This window comes from Camelus bactrianus, chromosome 3 (genome assembly GCF_048773025.1).
Source record: "Camelus bactrianus isolate YW-2024 breed Bactrian camel chromosome 3, ASM4877302v1, whole genome shotgun sequence".
In the NCBI taxonomy this organism is placed as follows: Eukaryota; Metazoa; Chordata; class Mammalia; order Artiodactyla; family Camelidae; genus Camelus; species Camelus bactrianus.
This window is the reverse complement of record NC_133541.1, coordinates 9,257,307-9,277,061: the sequence shown is the minus strand read 5'-3', so window position 1 is coordinate 9,277,061 and position 19,755 is coordinate 9,257,307. Positions and strand designations below refer to the sequence as shown.

The 19,755-nt window shown below is 49.0% G+C and overlaps 1 protein-coding gene across 1 annotated transcript in view; it reads left to right on the top strand.

Moving 5' to 3' along the window:
• Positions 1 to 234: 234 nt before the first annotated feature.
• Positions 235 to 19,755, top strand: part of DAP (death associated protein) — a 60,665-nt gene continuing 41,144 nt past the window's right edge. Inside the window, exons 1-2 of the mRNA XM_074356289.1 lie at positions 235 to 457; positions 12,205 to 12,301. Coding sequence (XP_074212390.1) covers positions 403 to 457; positions 12,205 to 12,301 — 152 coding nt within the window. The 5' untranslated portion in view covers positions 235 to 402. The remainder of the gene's footprint in view (positions 458 to 12,204; positions 12,302 to 19,755) is intronic.

Sequence of the window (19,755 nt, the reverse complement as noted above, 5' to 3'; positions counted from 1 at the left end):
AACCTCCTGCGACTGCCTTCGCCAGCACCCGTCCGGCCACTTCTAACCGCAAATACCCCACCCTCACTCCCCTCCCTCCTTCTCCTCTTCCTCCGCCCGCGGCCATGGCTTCCAACGTGGCGCGGCCGACTGCGCATGCTCTGTACACGAGGAGCGCGGGGGCGGTGCGGCTAGCCGGGCGCTGTGAAGCCAAGGCGCAGCCGCGGGTGGGCGGGGCGGCGCCACGTAGGCGCGCGGCGGCCACGCCCCCTGCCGGTGGCCGCGGTCGGTTCCCCTGCGCGCGGCCCCGTCGCCCTGCGCGCGCCTCCCTGACTCCCCGCGATCGCGCTCGCGCGCACTTCCCCCGCGGCCCGCCAGCCCGCAGCCGCCGCCGTCCCAGCCCCTGGGAAAGCCGGTCGCGCCATGTCTTCGTCTCCCGAGGGGAAGCTAGAGACGAAAGCCGGACACCCGCCCGCCGGTACTGACTCGTTCCCACTTTCTCTCCTCTCTCGGGTCCCGAGGGCGGGCTCGAACCCGCGGGCACGGGGCGCGGAGCGGGGCGCCGGGCGGGGGAGGCCAGCCAGCCGGCCTGGGACGTGTCCCCTCGTGGGGTCTGGCGAGACGCTTGTCTTCAGAGTCTGTGCAACTTCGCAGCCTGTGGGAGTTGCATGCAAATGAGAATGACTTGAATAAGCCCAGTTGAGCAACTTCCCCGAAAAAGTCTGGCCGGTGAATACTGAGAATGGACAGATGTTTTAGAAAAACGAGTAGTCGAAACAATTAAGAATCAGTGTTTTTAAAGTCATAGTGATGATTAATGGTAGGCTGACAGCATTTCGTACCGACAGAAGAACCAAACGAGCGGAAGTCATTTTTATCGTTAATCACTCAAGATGACTCCCCCCCCCCCGTTTCTTTCGCATCCAGCTATTCCTCAGAGGTGGCTTTGGCTTTTGTTTTTGCACATCCTAAACTTATGAGCCATGGGAGTTAAATGCAGGAAAGAGTTATCTTTCTTAGAAAGTATGACTCTAAGCAGCCTTTATGTTCACACCGGGTCCTCGCCTTCCTGGGCACAGTTCCTGTTTGCTCTTTTGAGTCTGTCCAGACTGGTGGATAGCCATTTCTCCCTGCCTTTGGAATGAGGATCCATCCATATAGAAGGACACTGGGAGGGAATTCAAAGGTGCCTGGGTTCCAGAATCCGAGTCACTTCAGTCTGTGGGGGTTTTAGGGTATTAATGGCACATGTTAGGTGCAATCAGCTCAGTCTGCTAATGGCAAAAGCCTCAGCAAAACATGGCTGATTTTTGTGGAACATTTGTGCCCTCTTCTTGTTAGAAAAAGATTCCCTCAGTTTCCGTCTGCTGCCCTCCACTGTACGGCACTACTTCTTTGCCTCAACTCGGTGCACAGAGCAGTTCCTTATATATGCTGCCTTCCAGAATAGCTAATACTTTCCCCTGGTGAAACAAACTCTCAACAGCAAGAAAACTGACGGGCAGGAAGAAAGAAAAATGGCTAGCTGATGCCTGGGGATTTAAGAGGCATGGGGTTTTAGAAAATCATTCCACTGTAATGGAAAGTAGACTTTGGGTACCTCTGTGTTGCATTCATTTAAAATTAAAAAAGAACTTCAAAGGCATTTCCTTTAATGATAACTCTGATCTTTAATTCCTACCGCTGCGGGTCCATGTCCAGCTTCCTGACCACCGGGGCAGCTTCACAGGAAGGTACCCCTTGATTACACTGGTGGCGTGAATCACGGCAGCAGTCTGCATGTGGCTCCCCTGTCCCACGGTCATAAGTGGTATTAGATGTATGTGTTGGAATGATACCAAAACAGAGTGGCAGTAATTAAATTGCACGTAGAGACAGCCATAGGGAGATTTTTAAGATTAGAGGTGTAAACTGTATATATGAACTCCCTGGGAGAAATTTCATGAAGGACTCTGATTTTCTTTGAATTGTAAACATATAGGCTGTGTGAATTACAAATTAAACACCTTATTTATGCCCAAGGAGAGAGGAGCCAATGTATTGTGCTGGTGTAGCCGTGAACTTGGATTCAAAGTTTTGAGGCCCATCACTTCTCTAGGGTTCAGTTTTCCTAATCCGTGAAATGGGACATTTGGGCCAGATGATCTCTGGGAAAGGAATGGGCAGCCTGTGTGCTGTTACTGTCACCATCCATCAGGATTGGAGCCCACGGGCAGCTAATCCCACATGTAAACTCCTCAAGCACCTTTACGGCAGGTCCTTTAAGCCAGTGGGGCACCAGGCGCTGCTTAAGAAGCTGTCATTCTGCGTGCATTTCCCAAGGCCAGTCACACTTGGCCAGAGTTGGAGGAAAGATCTGGCATCCTGGCCCAGGGGTGCAGGTTAGAAGGAGACCTTTCGTGGCTGTGGGATTTTGTCTCCCAGTAGTACCCCCTCAGGCATGTTTCCCCCAGGGTACAGAGGGCCCCTGTGTGGAAGCCTTTTTGGGGGGCAGAAAGCTCAGGGCAGTCTTGTTTACCCTGGCATGACCAGAGAGGAGACGGTCTGCAGAGTAACTGTTAAAAAAAAAATGAAAAAAGGCAACCACTATGATAAAGGGTAATCATTAAAGATAGCCGAGAGCCCAGCTCATAAATCAAGATAACAGCCTTCAACACTTTGAGAATGCTTTCGTTAAGTGCCTGAGCTGGGTAATAAAAACGTGTGCTTCAGTCCGCAATCACAAACAATAAAATTCTCCTCCCTGACTCTCTTCATGTTCTTTTGTGTTTTCTCGTTATTGCTGCCTGACCCAGCTGCTCTCCTGTGCATCCTCACAGCATCCCATTTCCTGTGGCTCTTACCTCCACCTGTCTGCCTCTGTTCTCCTTGCACCCAGGGCTGGGTCGGGTCCTAGTGATGCACAGTGCCTGGCACAAAATACTCACTAATAGCTCCTGACTTTGTCCAGAGCCTCTTACCACCTCTCACTTCCTCCATAGCGCGTGGGGCCTGCAACCTCCCCCTCCCTCTGAGCCGTCTCAGCGTGTGCCAGCGGTGGGGTGGGATCTCACCAGTTCAGGTAGCGTCATCACAGTGGAAGTCTTGTAAGTAACACTTGCTGAGTGTTACAGTGTGCGGGGCGTAGGGAAGGAGACGTAATTTTCCATTTACCCTTCTAGGTTCTTGGCTGAGGGACCCCCCCCCCCATGATAAAAGACAGATTAACAAGAGAAAAACAAGTTTAATAACATAGACACCTCCTGGATACATGGGCGATAACTCAAGAAAAATGAGTAATTTGCAAGCCACCACCTTAAATACCATCTTCAGCTGAAGATGAAAGGTGTTGGGAGGAGGGGGAGCCGGTAATGGGAGGGTACCAGGAAATGCTCAGTCATGCAGGGTAAGGTTTTTATGCAGATGTAAGATTCTCTTGTGATTTCGTCATCTTTCTCTTCCTGGTACAGAGAGAGACACTTACAAACGGAGATTTTTCTGACAAATGTGAATGTTCCTAACAAAAGGGTACCTTCTGCATGTTCAGGTTTTCCCTGAGGGCTGCTTTTCTTAGTCAGGTAGTATGTACGCATGTGCGGGGGTGGCTCACTCTGCGCCCCTTCGCAGGCCTGGTTCTGGGCCCTTGGTTAATTAGTTCGTTTAACTAGCAGTTAGCCTGCAGTTGGGAGAAATAGGACAGCACTATTTTTAAAACTGACCAAAGTGTTGGGGGTGTTGCCCACTCCCCCAGGCCAGTGATTTCAGGGGGGCTGGCCTGTGAGGCCTTTGCCTCTTAGAACCTCCTTTTCAAAAGGGGGCTCCACTAGTCGCAGGTGCCTCCTCCCAAGGTGTGAGATCAATGGGGCTCTGAATAGCCAGGAAGAAAGGTGACATGCAAAGAATACAGAGTCCCCTCACTGATGAGTGCGGGCTGGTGCCGACCAGGGTCCGGGTCCCCTGTAAAAATAACCAAGCCTTGGGGGGTGGGTGCCGCTCAGTGATAGAGTGCATACATAGTGTGCACGAGGTCCTGGGTTCAATCCCCAGCACCTCCATTAAAAAAAAAAGAGTAACTAAATCTTAATAATTTGAGACCTAACCACTGCTCTTGGCTACAAAGTATCTGTGGAGAAATGGGGTGAGACTGCCTGTTTGATGAGAATTCTTGCAGATACAGATTAGCAAAGCTAGCGAGGTTCTATTCCCTCTAATAGCCGCGCTTCTGATCCAGTGCAGAAGCGGGGAGGTCATGACAGGCCGCGCTGTTACTCACTTCTGCCCGCAAACTCTTCTTTGGGAGTTTGTGGCGGTGATAGGACCAGCATCTCTTTGTTAAACACATTTTGCTGGCCCCGTTCCCCTCCGTTTCCCAGGGGAGCAAAATCATACGGCAGTCAGGTTCTCATAAATCCCATCTGTGACAGCTTCGAGCATTACTAATTTTACATATGGTTTTCTTTGAAGGGTAGACTTTCTAGCCCTTCTAGAACTGTCACATGGAAGCATAAACATGATTATACTTATTAGAGTAAAATGGAAAAAGAGACCACTCTGTTTTTCTTTAGTAACTTCAAAATAATTCAATGCTCTGTTCTGTTAATCAGTCAGGATGCATTTAAAGGGTCGTGGCTGGTACTTCTCCCTGAGTTATCTGTGCTCACAGTATACAGGCCACCCTCTTTCTAGAAATGGAAGACTGATTTGGGTTTTATTGTATTAACCGTGCAGTCACAGATTTGCTGAGCATGCCCCCCAGTGTCCTCAACCCAGTCACTGATCAACGCCTGAAGATACAGGAGGCAAGTCCGCCTTGGCTCCTGACGAGCCAAAAAAAAGAGAGACCCTTTTAGTCGCTGCACTTTTTTCCAAAGCCTCCAGTCAGGGTGGCCCGAGCACCCCTAAGACCTGTTGGATTTCACCTCTGTGCGTTGGTGCTGTGGGTGACAGATGCCTCCGCCCATCCTCTGTGCGAGTCCCGTTTATTTCAGACAGTCCTGGGCTCTCACGCTTGGCTTTGTGAATCCTCTTCCCCTTCCCAACTTCAGAAATTCCTTTGTGTGTACGGGGACTGTTCCTTTTTGTATGAAGTCCGTATTAGTTACAGTTATATTATGTCATGCTCAGTTTTGTAACAGAGAACCCAGAATCTCAGTGTCTGCACAAGTCATAAGGTTTATTATTTCTCTCCTGGGTGGCCCTCCTACCAGGAAAAATGCAGAGGCCCAGGCCAGGAGACTCTGCTGTCCCCACTGGGTCTCGCTGGGCTAGAACTGGGGTGTTTATAGGGTTGGTTCCTTTCGGAGGCTCTAGGGGAGTCTGTTTTCTTGCCTCTTCTGGTTCTCGGAGGCGGCCCACTTTCCTTGGGGCGAGGCCTGTCCTCCATGCTCACAGTGGCAGTGGCTGGTGGAGTCTTCCTCACATCAGACACTGTGACCCTGATTCCCCTCCTCTCACAGGGCAGGACCCTCGTGATTACAGGGCCCACCTCGATGATCTGGGCTGATCTCCTTATTTTAAGGTCAGCTGATTAACAGCCTTATTCTGTGACATTAATTCCCCCTTTTCTGCATCCCAGCACCCTCAGGGGCTCCGAGACTAGGGCATGGACACTACGCTCACGGCCTCTTTGCGCCATATTTGGCCATGTCGCAGGGAAATGGCCCCCACCCAACTGCAGGAGAGGCTGGGATTGAGATTGGTGGACACTCTCATTGCTTGCCCCCCAGTGCCAGGTTTCTCTGGATTCCCTCCAGGCAAGGATCCTACTTTCCCTGGCCTTTTTGAAGTCAGCCTCCCTAAACTCAAGGAGTACCCCTGAGGCTCCCTCCTGCACTCCTGGGCTTTGGCCCAGTCACTGTCCGTCAGGGCTCTCGTCTTGGTCTGGTCACAGTGCGGTCAGTCCTCTGGGTCCCAGCCCGTCAGGGAGTGAAGCTGTGCTGTGGTGAAGGACGGGGCCTGGCCCGTCTAGTCCTGGGCCAGAGCACCAGATCCCAGGCCAACACGCCGGGTCTCTGAGCCTCATCTCTTCTGAGTGAATTTAAGGGCCTTCCCACCTTAACAGTTAACAATCTGTGACTCTAAGCACAGAAGAGCAGGTTCCCGTCATTCTTAGGGATGCAGTCCCCATCCCAGGAGGACGCTTTCTCCCTGCCCGTGGCCCTGGCCCAGGAAGCTGCTCTGCAGAGAGCCTTCAACATCAAATGCACTTTCTTCCCTGATTTACAACCTGCCCCGCAGGCCATCACTTGTGTCTGAGGAGCACTGATGCTCTGTTTCCTGGAAACTTAGGTGAGGAAAGGCCTGTGGGCATGACTGAGGATGCAGGCTGCCGGGTGGGACCCAGCTCTGCGCTCACTGGTCGTGTGATGGGGCCACTGGCTTCCCCTCCTCGTGGGGGGATCTACCCCAAAGAGTTGCTGGAAAGTGGCACATGGCCAGGGGTTAGCACAGTGCCTGGCAGGTTGCAATACGCAGAACAGGCAAACTGAAGGATTATCCAGGACCTGGGGTTCTCTAGAAGCTTCCTTAGATGGTGAGGTACTGACGACAGGCCTGGTGAGGCTCAGCTGGCCAGGGCGGCGGCGCACACGGTGGGCGGGCACGTGGCAGGGTGTGCCACTTTCTCCTGGCCAGCCCCACGGGCCTGCATCCCCGCCGTATGCGCGCGGGAACGGCGGCCAGGAGGTGGTAAACCACCGAGGACGCGAGCGCTGGAAGGCTCTCGAAGTGCTAGATGCTCATCGTAAAAGCCCGTTTAATAAGAGTAGCTGACAGTTGCGCACTTGGGGGCCAGACCTTGTTGGAGGGGTTGCATGTGGGCTGATTCAGGTAGTCCTCAGAGAGCCCCTGCGGGGACAGCACGGCCACCCATCACAGACAGAGGGCCCTGAGGCGCAGTGCCAGCAGCCTGCCCAGACACACACCACACACACACACAGACATACACACACCACACAGACACACATACACACCCCCCCACACACACAGATATACAGACACACACACCATACACACATCACACACACACAAATACATACTGACACACACACCACACAGACACACATACAGACACACACACACCATATGCACACACCACACAGACACAGACATTCAAACAGACACACCACATACACACACACACACACACCCCACACCACACCCAGGGGCAGAGCTGGGATTTGAACCCAGGGATCTGGCTCCAGGATCCCCGCCCTTACCCTCTGCTCTTGCCTCCTGCTAAGAGGAAACTTGTTATTCTTTGAATTTGAAGCCCTCATTTGCATCACAAACCACCACAACAAAAACCTGATTTCTTTTCTTACTCATGCCTCTCAGAAAAATACTGACATTTACAAATAATTCTACCAAGATTTCGGCAGGGATAATTCTGCCTTTGTATTTTTTAACAAACGATGAGTTCTAGAGACAGTGAGAAAATCAGTAAATACGTGCTGTCACGTTTTTGGCAGCAGGGCAAGTCGCCGTGAGTCTGCCTCAGCCTTGAGTTATTAATATTATTGCCACTTTTTATTGCTGCATCAGTCACCACACATACTGTGAGTGACTGATGAAGTTAATTGTGTTTATAAACTAACTGAAGTGCAGTGCGGCTGCGGGGTGACCGGGCCTCGGCGTGTGCGCTTCCACGGGGTGGGCCCTCTCCCTGCCAGCTTCCGGGGGGCTTGAGTATGTTGAACGTCACCTTGGCATTCACTGCCTGTTCTCGGTGCAGAGAGTCACACAGCACTTTTTACTTGTCACCAGTTTATAGAAGACACCTGCGAGGTGTTGTTTTAGGGTTTGTGTCTGCCAAGCTGAAATGATTCAGAGCTCATTTTTAAACGGGCATCTGTATGGGTCTGCTCCGGCTGCTGGAACAAAACACCACTGACTGAGCAGCTGAGACAACAGACACTCACTTTCTCACAGTCCGGAGGCCGGAAGGGCAGGACCACGGGGCCGGCAGGCTTGGATCCCCCCAGGGCTCCGTCCTAGGCTTGCAGACGGCCACCTTCTCTCTGTGTCCCCGCGTGGTCTCTCCTCTGTGCAGTTGTTTCCCTGGTGTCCCTTCCTCTTCTTGTAAGGACGCCAGTCCTGTCAGATTAGGGCCCCACCCTAACAGCCTCACTGTAATGTCTTTCAGGGCCCTGTCTCCAAATCCAATCGTGTTCTGAGGTTCTGGGGGATTAGGGCTTCAGTATACGAATTTGGGGAGACCGCCATTCAGCCTGTAACAGCGCCTTCATCAGTTCCTAACGGGCGTGGGACAGGGTGGGGTACCTGGGAGGGGGGCGAATTAAAACAAAAAATAGCGGCACAGTTCTTCCAGCCTCCTCTTTTGGCCAAAAACATTCACGACTCTCTAATCTTGTATTTCAGGAGAGTGAAAATTTATCTTAAATGTATTACAGAATTTTACTTTGTCTCCATTTCTTAAGGCTTGTCAGGCGACGTAGTCTGGGAAATCTTGATAACTTATCAGCCACCTGCAAATGGTATTTTTGTTTTCTTCTTATTTTTTTGTTTAATCTGAGCCCAAAGGGAGGGAAATTCCTAGGAGTCATACCCAAAGAAGAAACTAAATGCAGGACAGTTAGCGGGAGCCTTGGGCCCACGTGAGACAGGATGTGACGTGGTGTCTCTTCCTCTTCTCAGAAGAACACCAGCCACACCCCAACGGCGTCATTTTTTTTAATTGCTATTTTTTATTGAAGTGTAGTCGATTTACAGTGTTAGTTTCAGGTGTACCACAAAGCGATTCAGTTATACAAATGCATACATACGTGTATATTTTTTCAGATTCTTTTCCATTACAGCTCATTACAAGAAATTGAATATAGTTCCCTGTGCTGTGCAGTAGGTCCTTCTCAATGGCCTCATTTAACCCAAGACCCCAGCTTAAAGCTGGATGGTCAGAGCCCAAACCCACGGAGAAAGGGTACAGAAAGAAATGTGTCTGACAACGCGGTGGGATGGTGAGGAAGCCACTCTGTTTCAGACTGGCTTCTGGCTTGATAACAGAGTCTCCCTGAGAATTTGTAAACGCAGACTGACTTTCCACGGGTGAAGACTTCACATGTGTCCTGTCTTCCCATTTCTGTTCTGAGAAATCTGACGTAGAAACGATTTCCAGGTGCTGTTACTCCTGGTTTGACAGAAGCACGTCCAGCATCTTCCCAGAAGGATGCTGCCTGCACCCCACACCCCAGAGTATCCCCACAGATCAAACCTGAACTGAGGACAAGCTCACGACCCAGACATGAGCGAGAATCAGCAGAGAAAAACGAATAGTGGGGTGAGACCCCCAAGGACCTCAGATCATAAAATAATTAGATACACAACTATAAGATAAATATGCCTAAAATGATTAAACATGTAAAAGAATTAAAAACACGAGCAATGAGTAAGACACTATCAAATAAAGACCAGATGAATCTGAGGGGGGACAAGCTCTAGAAATAAAAAATAAAATGATTGGAATAAAAATCAACTGATGGGATAAAAAACCAGATTTTTGAGAGAATTCCTGGACAGGATTACCTTCCCTTCTTTCCAAAGCAGAGTGTCCCCTCCCCATTGAAAAGAAATAGGGGTGGCTGCAGGGAGACTTGAGTCCCAAACCCAGACCAATAGTGGGTCCTTAAACTCGGTCCTTTATGTCACATGCCCTCTGCTTTGCCCATTTCTGATGGGCTGATATTGGGTACCACGGACCATGCGGCAGGCATCCTCAGCTCCCTGGACTATGCCAGGGAAACTGAAAGCTAAGAAACTCTAAGTGTTCTTTAGCATCACAAAGAAATTGTCCTGGATTTCGTCATTCAGCAGGGTCCGACCAAATTTGGAACACAGAGGATGTGGCCTGACAAGTTGACCGTACTGTGTGGTTGCGGCAGGGCTGTGGCAGAACAGAGTAGCTGCCCTGAAGAGAGAAGATGAGCCATGTGTGAGCCCCACACCACTAACCTGGGGCCAGTGGGTGCAGTTAACATGCTCTACCATCTATCCAGTGCCAGGAAGCTGCCAGGCTCCTCTGTCTTCGTCTGTTCAGCTGCTGTAATGGTGGACCACAAACAGTGTGACTTGTAAACAACAGACATTTATTTCTCACAGTTCTGGAGCCCAGAGGTCCGAGATCAAGGCAGATTCAATATCTGGTGGCGTCCTGCTTCCTGACTCACAGAGGGCTGTATGCTCTGTGTCCTCACCAGGCAGGAAGGCGAGGGAGCTCTCTGGGGTTCTCAGGGTACAAATCCCATTCCTGAGCACTCCACCCTCGTGACCTAAGCACCTTCCAAGTCCCCACCTCTAAACAGCATCACCTTGGGGGTTAGAAGCCAACAGCCTCTCTTCTCACTTAAACTTGTCCATCTTAGGATGCAGCGCCCATCCTCTTTGGGGGATGAAGCGGCAAGACTCTGAGCAGCTGATGAATCTGGGACCATGTAGCTGAGGACCTGGAGGAACTTGCTGACCCCAGAGCACATGCTGGCAGCTACCATGTGGGGCTGGCTTTTTAAATATAAGGCCAGCATTTCCAAACTGTATCCCGTGGAACACTAGAGCCCTAAAGGATAATTTACCAGCATTACCAGGGGCGGGGAGGTGGGTAGTTCTGTGGTCAAACACACTTGGGAAAGGCAGCATGCCCTGTGCCCCATGTAAAGCTTACCAGGCACGCTAAAGGCAGAGAGAGTCTGTCCCGAGGAAACCCATCAATTCGTGCAACCTAGCATTTCCCACACTTTTGGGGGTTTTTTTCCCCTTGCAAACCATTATTAACATATTAGCTATTAAGGAAATACAAATCAAACTATAAGATATCACTTCACACCCATTAGAATAACTAATTTTTTAAATTGAAGTATAGTTGGTTTACAATGTTGTGTTAATTTCTGGTGTACAGCATAGTGATTCAGCTTTACATGTATATTCCCTTTCATATTCTTTTTCATTATAGACTAGTACAAGGCATTGAATGTAGTTCCCTGTGCTGTACAGTGGGACCTTGTGGTTTATTTTATATATATAGTAGTAGAATAACCATAATGTAAAAGATAGACAAGAACAAGTGTGGGCGAGCATGTGGAGAATTGGAATGGAACAGTGCTGTGGCTTCGGAAAGCACTTGGGGATCCCTCAAAAGGGTAAACACAGAGTTACCATGTGACCCAGCTGCTCCATTCCACATGTGTACCAAGGAAAGGAAGGTAGCTGTGCCTGTGTCTACACAAAACTTGTACAGACACAGGTTGTTTGTAGCCATGTTATTCACAGGAGCCCAAAAGTGGAAACAATGCAAATACTCATCAACAGATGAATGGATAATAATGTGGTCTCTCCACGCAGTAGAATATTATTCAGTCATAAAAAGGGATGAAGTACTGATTGATACTTGTTACAACATGGGTGAGCTTTGGAAACATTATGCTCAGTGAACTAAGCCTATCCCCAAAGCCCACATGTTTTATGATTCCATTTATGTCAAATGTCCAGAACAGGCAGATCCAGGTGGCTGGTTGCTGGCAGCCAGGAGAGAAGAGGGATTGGAGAGTAAGCCTTGATGCCTACGTCTGTTTAGGGTGACGAAAACCTTTGAAAATGATTGTGGCGATGGTCATGCGACTCTGAACACACTCAGAACCCTTGAATTGTATGCTCTAAATGGGTGAGTTACATTGCAGGTGAATTACATGTCAATAAGGCTGTTTTTTGAAACTGAATTAACTGCTGAGGATGCGAGGGTTTCACGGCACAGCTTGGGGAAAGTTGCCACCTGAGTGGGCTCTGTGGCTGTGACACAGCGGCTGCCCTGTGTCCCCACGGCTGTGTGGCCCCATCAGAAGCATCATCAGCATTGAGAAGATGTCACAGGCAGGGATTAAGTGAGCCTTTGTGGCATCAAGAAGCTGTGCAGAATCGAAACCGAGCAGCCACTTCCTCCGCGTGGTTTACACGCTGGTTACACGGCTGCTCTTACAGAATGCTTGAAAGGAGACCCAAGCAACAAGCAAGAGCCTTGGAAAGTTCCTAAGTGGGTCTGGAGTGACAGAGAGCGTTGAGTGTCTCATCATATTGAGCCCCACCCTGGCCCCCTGAACCACACTAACCCTCTGTACTTAGCCATGGTCCTTGCTGGCTGATCCAGGCTGGCTCGTGGCGGGGGGGTGGGAGGGGGCAACCGAGCACTGCCCTCTGGTGGTTCCCCATCCACACTGATCTCACCCTGCTCTGTCTTCATTTCAGTGAAAGCCGGTGGGATGCGGATTGTGCAGAAACACCCGCATTCTGGAGACACCAAAGAGGAGAAGGACCAGGACGACCAGGAGTGGGAGAGCCCCAGGTGGGAGAGTTCTCGCGAATCTCGAGATGCCTCACAGATGTTTATTCAGTTAAACGATCACCTTTGCTCTCGGCTGTGTGCTTCTGAGAACTCTTGGTCTGTGTGGGGCCCTGTGCTGTGTCCTTTTCCTTTCATGATCAGTGAGGTGTGGGTTCTGTTCCCAGACAGGGGAGAAATAGGGCATCCGGATCACACCCTCTGCCCTGGTAAGTGTGAGCTCATGCCATTGGCCGTGGGCTTCCACTACCATATTGAAATCACCTGCAGACCTTTGAAAAGGCCATGCTAGGCAAGTCTCTAGGATGGGCCTGTTCTGTGCCATCAGGACAGAGAACTTCTGATTTAAATAATGTTCCCAAGCGTCAGGGCTTTGCCAATTTCAGCCAAACCTAGAATCATGGAGACCACACCCTTATGAGTGACCAAGTGTCCTTCAGTGACGTCTCTGCTCCCAGCCCCCCGGGTCCTCGACAGCTCATCTTCTTGCGACACCAGCATCTCTGTTTACCCCTGTCTTCCCTGGAGGTTCTGATGTCAAGTGTGGCCCAAGGACCTTGATACAAGTCCATTTCCTTCTGCCTTGTCACGCACAAGCATGCAGCCCATACCTCTCTCTGAACTTACTTGTCCACGTAGAAGAAAGTGAACACTACGCTTTCCACCTTATAACTCTCCCCAGACAAGTCTCAGCCAGAGCAAAAGAAAGTGGAGAGCAGCCAACCTGTGTTCCTGTATTTCAGTCCAAGCGTCCCGAGAGCAGGTGGCATTCTCCCCAGTTTACACACAGGAAACTGAACTCCAAGGACGCTGTACGCTTGCCACGCTGAGCAGGAATCTATACCCAAGTCTGGGGTCCAGAGCAGGCCAGGCTTCCAAGAGTTAGTCCTGACAGCAGGCACCCCTGAAGAAGGATGTGCCTGTGCTTGGTGACCCCACATGTCTGCTTACATATGTGCTGTACCATGGAGTGTTTCCTAGGAAACTTTGTGTGGTATTGACAGGGCAGTTTCTTCAGGGGAGGACAAATTGGTGGCGAAGTTTCTGAGCGATGATTGCCCATTTTAAATCATGAGATCAGAAACGGGAAGGTTCAGCCCAAGTTCTGATTTTAAAAGAAGAAGACTGTTTAAAGAAAATTCTAGAACTATCTTTCTCGCTGGTTACTTTCACAAAGTTGTGTTTGGCACATAACAGCGTCAGGAATTCTCCTACTGGTCCACAGTCCTGTGTCTGAAAACCTTGGGGCCTGATTGGTTTCAGAATTGAGAAATGTTGATGTTTTAGGAGAATAAACAGGTTTTAGGAGAATAAAATGATACAGATTCCATACAGCGCCTGTAGAGGGGCCTCAGGCAGCCTGTTCACGCCAGGGGAGATCCAGTTTAAAAATGTACAGACTCAAATCAGTTCAGGTTAAGTTTTGCCTGCCTAAGAGTTAGAACAAAACTTTTCAGTGTTCAAAACGTTCTTGGACTTGGAACTGAGGATAAGAGCACGTGGCCTGAAGTCATTTCCTCCACTAGGAAACCTGTGGTGTCATTTCCCTTCACATCCTGTAGTTCCTGAAGAAGGAAGAAAAAGGATGAGACCAAAAGGACAGAGAGCCTTGCCTGGAAAAAAAATCCTGGAAAGTTAATGAAACGTGCTTCTCTGCATGAGTTTAAGCGGAATACGGGACAAATAGCTATTTCCCTGGATGGCACAGTATCAGTACAGTGACAGATGATAATTTATTAGTGTGTTTAGAAATAAGGACAGAACAGCCCATTAGTTTTCTTTCTATTGATTTTTTTTCTCATGAGGTAAAATACAGCATTTATCGAAGATGCACAATTTAAGTAAATATGCCAGAGGATGAATGATTGCAGGGGAAAGAGGAGAGCACCTCGCACTCTAGATTTGAGCATCTCATCCACTGCGAAGGCTCGTCTCCCCTGGAACCAGGTATTTTGAATCAAGCCGACCACAGGGCAGGGTTTACGTAACACGTGAGTGAGGGTCTGTTTGTTCCCTGCAGTCAAATTGCTGAAATATGTTCCTTATGGGTGTGTTAGCTCTTGTCCTCTGGACTTTGGCTTCTCTCTTTACTGCTGTGGGTTAAACCACCTGCCACGCCATTGACAGATGGGGTGAGCCTCTGTGGATTCCGAAGTTATTGGTCTATGTTGCCAACACAACGCCTTCCAAACCCCTGCTCCAGACCTGGCACTCCGTGTAATAGTTCGTGTCCACCACCACGCACATCTCGTTTCTCTGGTGGGCTCACTGAATAATCATGGTTAATAATTATCACTGATAGTACTACAGAGGGCAGTGAACCTGGTGGCTCTGTTCTGAGTGTTCTGCCCATGTTGATTCATTTGATCCTTGCAAATAACTCTATCCCCATCCCTAGTGCAGAGCAGGTTATTGATCATTATCCCCATTCCAGATTACTCCTCCCACTTCAACGGCCCAGAGAGGTTAAACGACCTTGCCAAGGACACACAATGAGTGAGTGGCAGAGCCAGCACTCCCGACTGGCAGCTGGGCCCAAGGTCCCCACTCTTAGCCCCTGGGCTGTGTGTGTGTGTGTTTTGTGCTGGGCACTTACTAAGTTCTTCACGTTGGGTTTACTGCTTATGCCACCTATAAGTTGGTGTTATTATGCCCAATATATAGATGAAGAAATCAAGGTGTAATGAGGTGATCTGACACAATGATACATAGCCAGTCTGTGGCCTGGCCAGGATTCAGTCCTGACTCTGTCTTGACTTGGAAGCTCATGTCCTAATAGGCTACAGAAACCCTCCGCATTGACAGAATGTCTTCAGAATCAAGACAGACTATAAATCCAGGTTCCTGTGGAGAATAAACTTGTTGATTCTGGGGTTGCCCACAGCCTTTTCCATGTTCCTCAAGCTCATATCCCACCCATGCAGTGGGTGGCCTCATTACCATTTACAACAAGGCTTCAGAGCACTGAGCTGGTTTTACTTTACACACAGAAAGGGCTGTTTGTTTCCAGAATTTGTCAAACATTTAATGCTTTACGTTAATCTCCCTTGGAAATGTCATGGCATGTGACTTCACCATTCACATTACCCTAATCCTACAGTTTTATATTTTTTGATGTTTTGAACCCAGTGTTCTCCAAATAGGAAAATAAATACCTACTCTCAGATGCTAGTTTCCTCCTTAGATTTGCATTTGCAAACACTTGGCTTTCCTTCCCGATATTTAGAACTGTGTTTGCATTTACTGACTTACCTCTGGTGGCTTCCTTCCCCAGTCGGAAAATCAAATACTAATTACAGAGAAAATGAACAACTGGAGCATTAAAGAGGTTATTATGTGACCTCACTCACCCCCCAAAAAAAGAAAAACACTTTCACTTGTAATTTTTTTTGCAAATCTTTGTTACTTATTCCCCTTGATCTTGTAATTTTTCAGATATTTAAAAACAATCATTTCTTATGCTGCCAAGTTGTTTTGAGACACTACATTTAAAAAAAAGAAAAAATGATACCATGGCAGACATTTGAAAATGTTTCCCAAGAATTCTCGTCAAGCTAAATTCTAGTTACCTGTGGCACTCCATATCCGAGAAGAGTAGCAGGCATTATTATCAGCTAATGTCCTCCTGAGTGGCTGCTAGATTCCCTCTCAGAACGGACCCAGTCAAGGAAAGCTGTGATTTTCCCCAGAGCCTTCTGCTGAGTGTGTTAAGGTGAAACGCCCACTTCCATTATATAAAGGACTGTGGCACTGTTTCATGTTTCACCCCAAGATAAGCAAGCAATTCCAATCATCCAGGATGTGGGAGAGACCCCAAACGGAGTACACAGAGGAACGGGTGGACCTAATTGTAATATGAATGCTTAATATTACCAACTGAAAGGGGCGTGGCCGGGGTGGCAGAGGGGATGGACCTCACCTGAGTAACTTTGGGAGACAGTGTTGTGACTGGCTACTGTAAGACTAAAGACAAAAAAAAAATCCAAAAACCTATGCATAAGGGCTACACTCCACTTAGTGAATGTTTCTTACAGGGGTTTGGGTTGGCAGTTCTGAAATTGCTTTATGTGTATACTAGGACTGAACAAATAAGTAAATATTTTGTGGCTAAGGAGAGTCAAATTTTTCATTGTCAGAGAAAGAGGGTGCAAATAGGAAAGGGGGAAGATTAAAATGACCTGCAGTGTTTAATTGGAATTGGAAGTAGTAGTATGAACGCATAGTTTTAAATAGATGTATGGATGGATCGAAGATACATACCAACACGTATATGCCTACGAACACAAATACAGGTGGGGGGAGGGTCAGTGTGCTTACCTGTACTTCTAGCTGTGTTCACTGAGCGGGCATTAACCAACTGACACCCACGTAGCCATGAGCACCCCTCGGGCCTGGATCCTGGTTTCTAAGTACCATTCCCCAGTCAAGGGAACCAGGGTTCCTTGGGGAAATGGTTAATTCTAGGATCAAGACAGGAAAAATACTGGCTGAGCCAGGAACAACTTGTAGTGACAGAAGATGAGGGAGTGTTCGTAAAAGGATGGAGTCATGTCAGAACAATACAGAAGCCAGCCCAGAGGCGCTCCTAATGGCAAAGCTGGAACAATTTGTGCTAAAATAAATAACAAGAGTACAGAGTAAAGTAGATACCCCTGAGTCTATACCAAAATTAATCATTGAATACGTAAGTGAAGGGGGACAGCTCTTCTGTAAAGAAGAGTTCCAATTAATAAATGCATAGGAAGGAGGGAGCTAGAATATCGCCAAGAGGCTAACAGCACAGAGACCGCGGTAGACAAGATGCACCTATGGATGTTACAATTTGTGGGTGCAAGTTTAAGGTGAAACAGGATATTTGAATTGCCTCAAAGTATTTTCCCCAGCATATTTATTAATTACAAAACAAAGAGTATCTTTACAGCGGGGACCATGAAAAGGACACTTGTTTACAATATAAAAGCTGAAATCAGAAGGCAGAGCACCATCCTGTCAGACCTCAGACAGGAACCTGTGTATCAGGGATGTTAACGTTCGCTGCCCCGTGAACGTCTGTGAATGACCGTGACCGAGCTGGGAGCATTTGTTTCTCATCAAACTTTCATCTCCTGCTTTCAGGCGTCACTGGTAACTCTGGCCTAAAACCGTTATCACTAGACGCCTCCTGTGTTTCCCTAGGGCTGCTGTGACAGACACCACAACCAGGGTGGCTTAAAATAACTGAAATGTATTATCTCACAGATCTGGAGGCTGGAAGTCCAGGATCCAAGTGTCCCCAGGATTGGTTCCCTCTGAGGCCATGAGGGAGACTCCGCCCAGGCCTCTCTCTAGTTCCCGCTGGTTTGTGGGGCATCTTTGGTGACCCTCAGCGGGCAGATGTGTCACCCTGATCTCTGTTGTCAAGAGGCGTTCTCCCAGTGTCTCTTCACATCACCGTCCCTCTGTGTGTGTCTGTTTCCATGTCCGAATTTCCCCTTTTCGTAAGGACATCGGCCATATTTGATTAGGGCCCACCCTAAAAGCTGCATTTTAACTCAGTTACTTCTGTAAGACCTTACTTCCAAAAAAGGTCGAATCCTAAGGTCAGGGTAAGGAGTTCACATATTGGGGGTCGGGGAAAATTCGGTCCCTAACGGATGCCACGTCGTAATCCATGGCCATTTTTAATGATTCTCTCAGTTAAAGTGAATTCTTTTTTTTTTTAAGTTTAAGGCATACAGCATGATGGTTTGATTTACAAATATTGTGATCGAGTTAATTCTTAAGATAAGACATAGAAAATTGAAAATGCTGAAGTTAAGAGATGGCACAAATGATATGTCTGGGAATTTGTATCTTTAAGCCATTATCTGCATGTTTGAACTTTAATTAAAACCATGTAGTGAACCAATTTCAGCATCATCCTTACCTTCCAACAACATCATCTTTTATATCCAGGCTAGTTGTCAGCCGCCTTTTCAAAGAGATGTAGCCTTTTCCTCAGCGGGTGTGTGGATGCCAGTGGACTGCAGTGCTGAGGGCCGACCAGCTTCCAGCTCCCATGCTGTTTGGGTGGCCCGTGTGGGCAGGCAGGGCCCAGGTCATGGCGGCAACAGCTGACCTGGGTGCTGGAGTGCGGTGAGCCGCAGACACCTGCCCTTGGCCAAAGGCAGAGTCTTGATATGGTGGGAGCGCTGAGTGGCAGAGGATGCCCTGGTGACAGGGATAACTTGTCACCTGCTCGTGGGCCCAGATGCCTCCTCCAGGGAAAACCATCCTGAAAGTCCAGCAAGATCCTCGGAATAGAAAGCATTTGAGACAATTTCAAGGCAGCATGAAATAGTCACGGACCTCTGCTCCGTGGCCCTCACCGTCAGGTTTGCCCCCGCGAGGCTCCTAGATCCGTGTCCTGAGTCTGTAGGTAGCACAGGGCGTGCACGAAGGGCTACAGCTTGTGCATCAGGAAGGAAGTGGTGAAAGTTTTCATTTTGCCTGGGGCCGCTGGGACAGCAGAGAAGTTGACAGAGCTCGTGCGGGCCCCCAAGTCCCCACGTGGCAGCCCCCGCCTCAAGTCAGCTGGAGCGTGGAAGGGGCTGTGGGGGAGGGGGGCTGTGTCTGTGTCCGGAGTCCACCGTCGCAGGCAGCGCATGTCTCCCCATCACTGCAAAGGCTCCGACAAACCCACTCTCATTTCCACCCGGGTCATCGAGGGCAGGACTTCCCGCCAGGCTGGCCACCTCCCACAAGAAGCAGTGAATCCCTTTCCTGGAGTTTCCATAACAAAGTGCCACAAACTGAGTGGTTTAAACAACAGGGGTTTATGGTCTCAGAGTTCTGGGGGCTGGAAGTTTGAGATCAAGGTGTCAGTAGGGCTGTGCCCTCTCTGAAGGCAGTAGGGTAGGATCTGTTCCAGGCCCCTCTCCCACTTTCTTGTTATTCCTTGGCTAATGGAAAGGTAACTCCAGTGTTCCCCTGGCATTCTCCCTGTGTGTGTCTGTGTCCAATTTCCCCTTTTCATAAGGATGCCAGTCATATCAGGTCAGGGCTCACCATCACGACCTCATCTTAGCTAACTATACAACAACTCTTGTTTCTAAATAAGGCCACATTTTGACAGACTGGGGGTTCGGACATTAACATAGGAAATTGTGTGTATTGGGGAGGGGGGCACAATTCAACCCTTACAAAGCAGGCAGCACCTCATGCCATGAGCATCAGTTGCCAGCTCCCAGCTCCAGTGACAACCCAACAGCAATGGCAGCACAATAGTTTATTCATTGTGAGGCTTCCGTGGCAAATGACTCTTGCTTCTGCACCGGCACTTACAGTTGCCCAGGTTGAGCACTGCAACAATCTGTCTTCCGGCCAGGTGGCTGCTCTGTACCAGGGGTGTGGCCCCAAACTTTGATTGTGGACCCCATCCCTTTAAAAACTGCTTTTTGCCTGCACCCTCAACATTTGTATATTCTTTTGTAAATTCC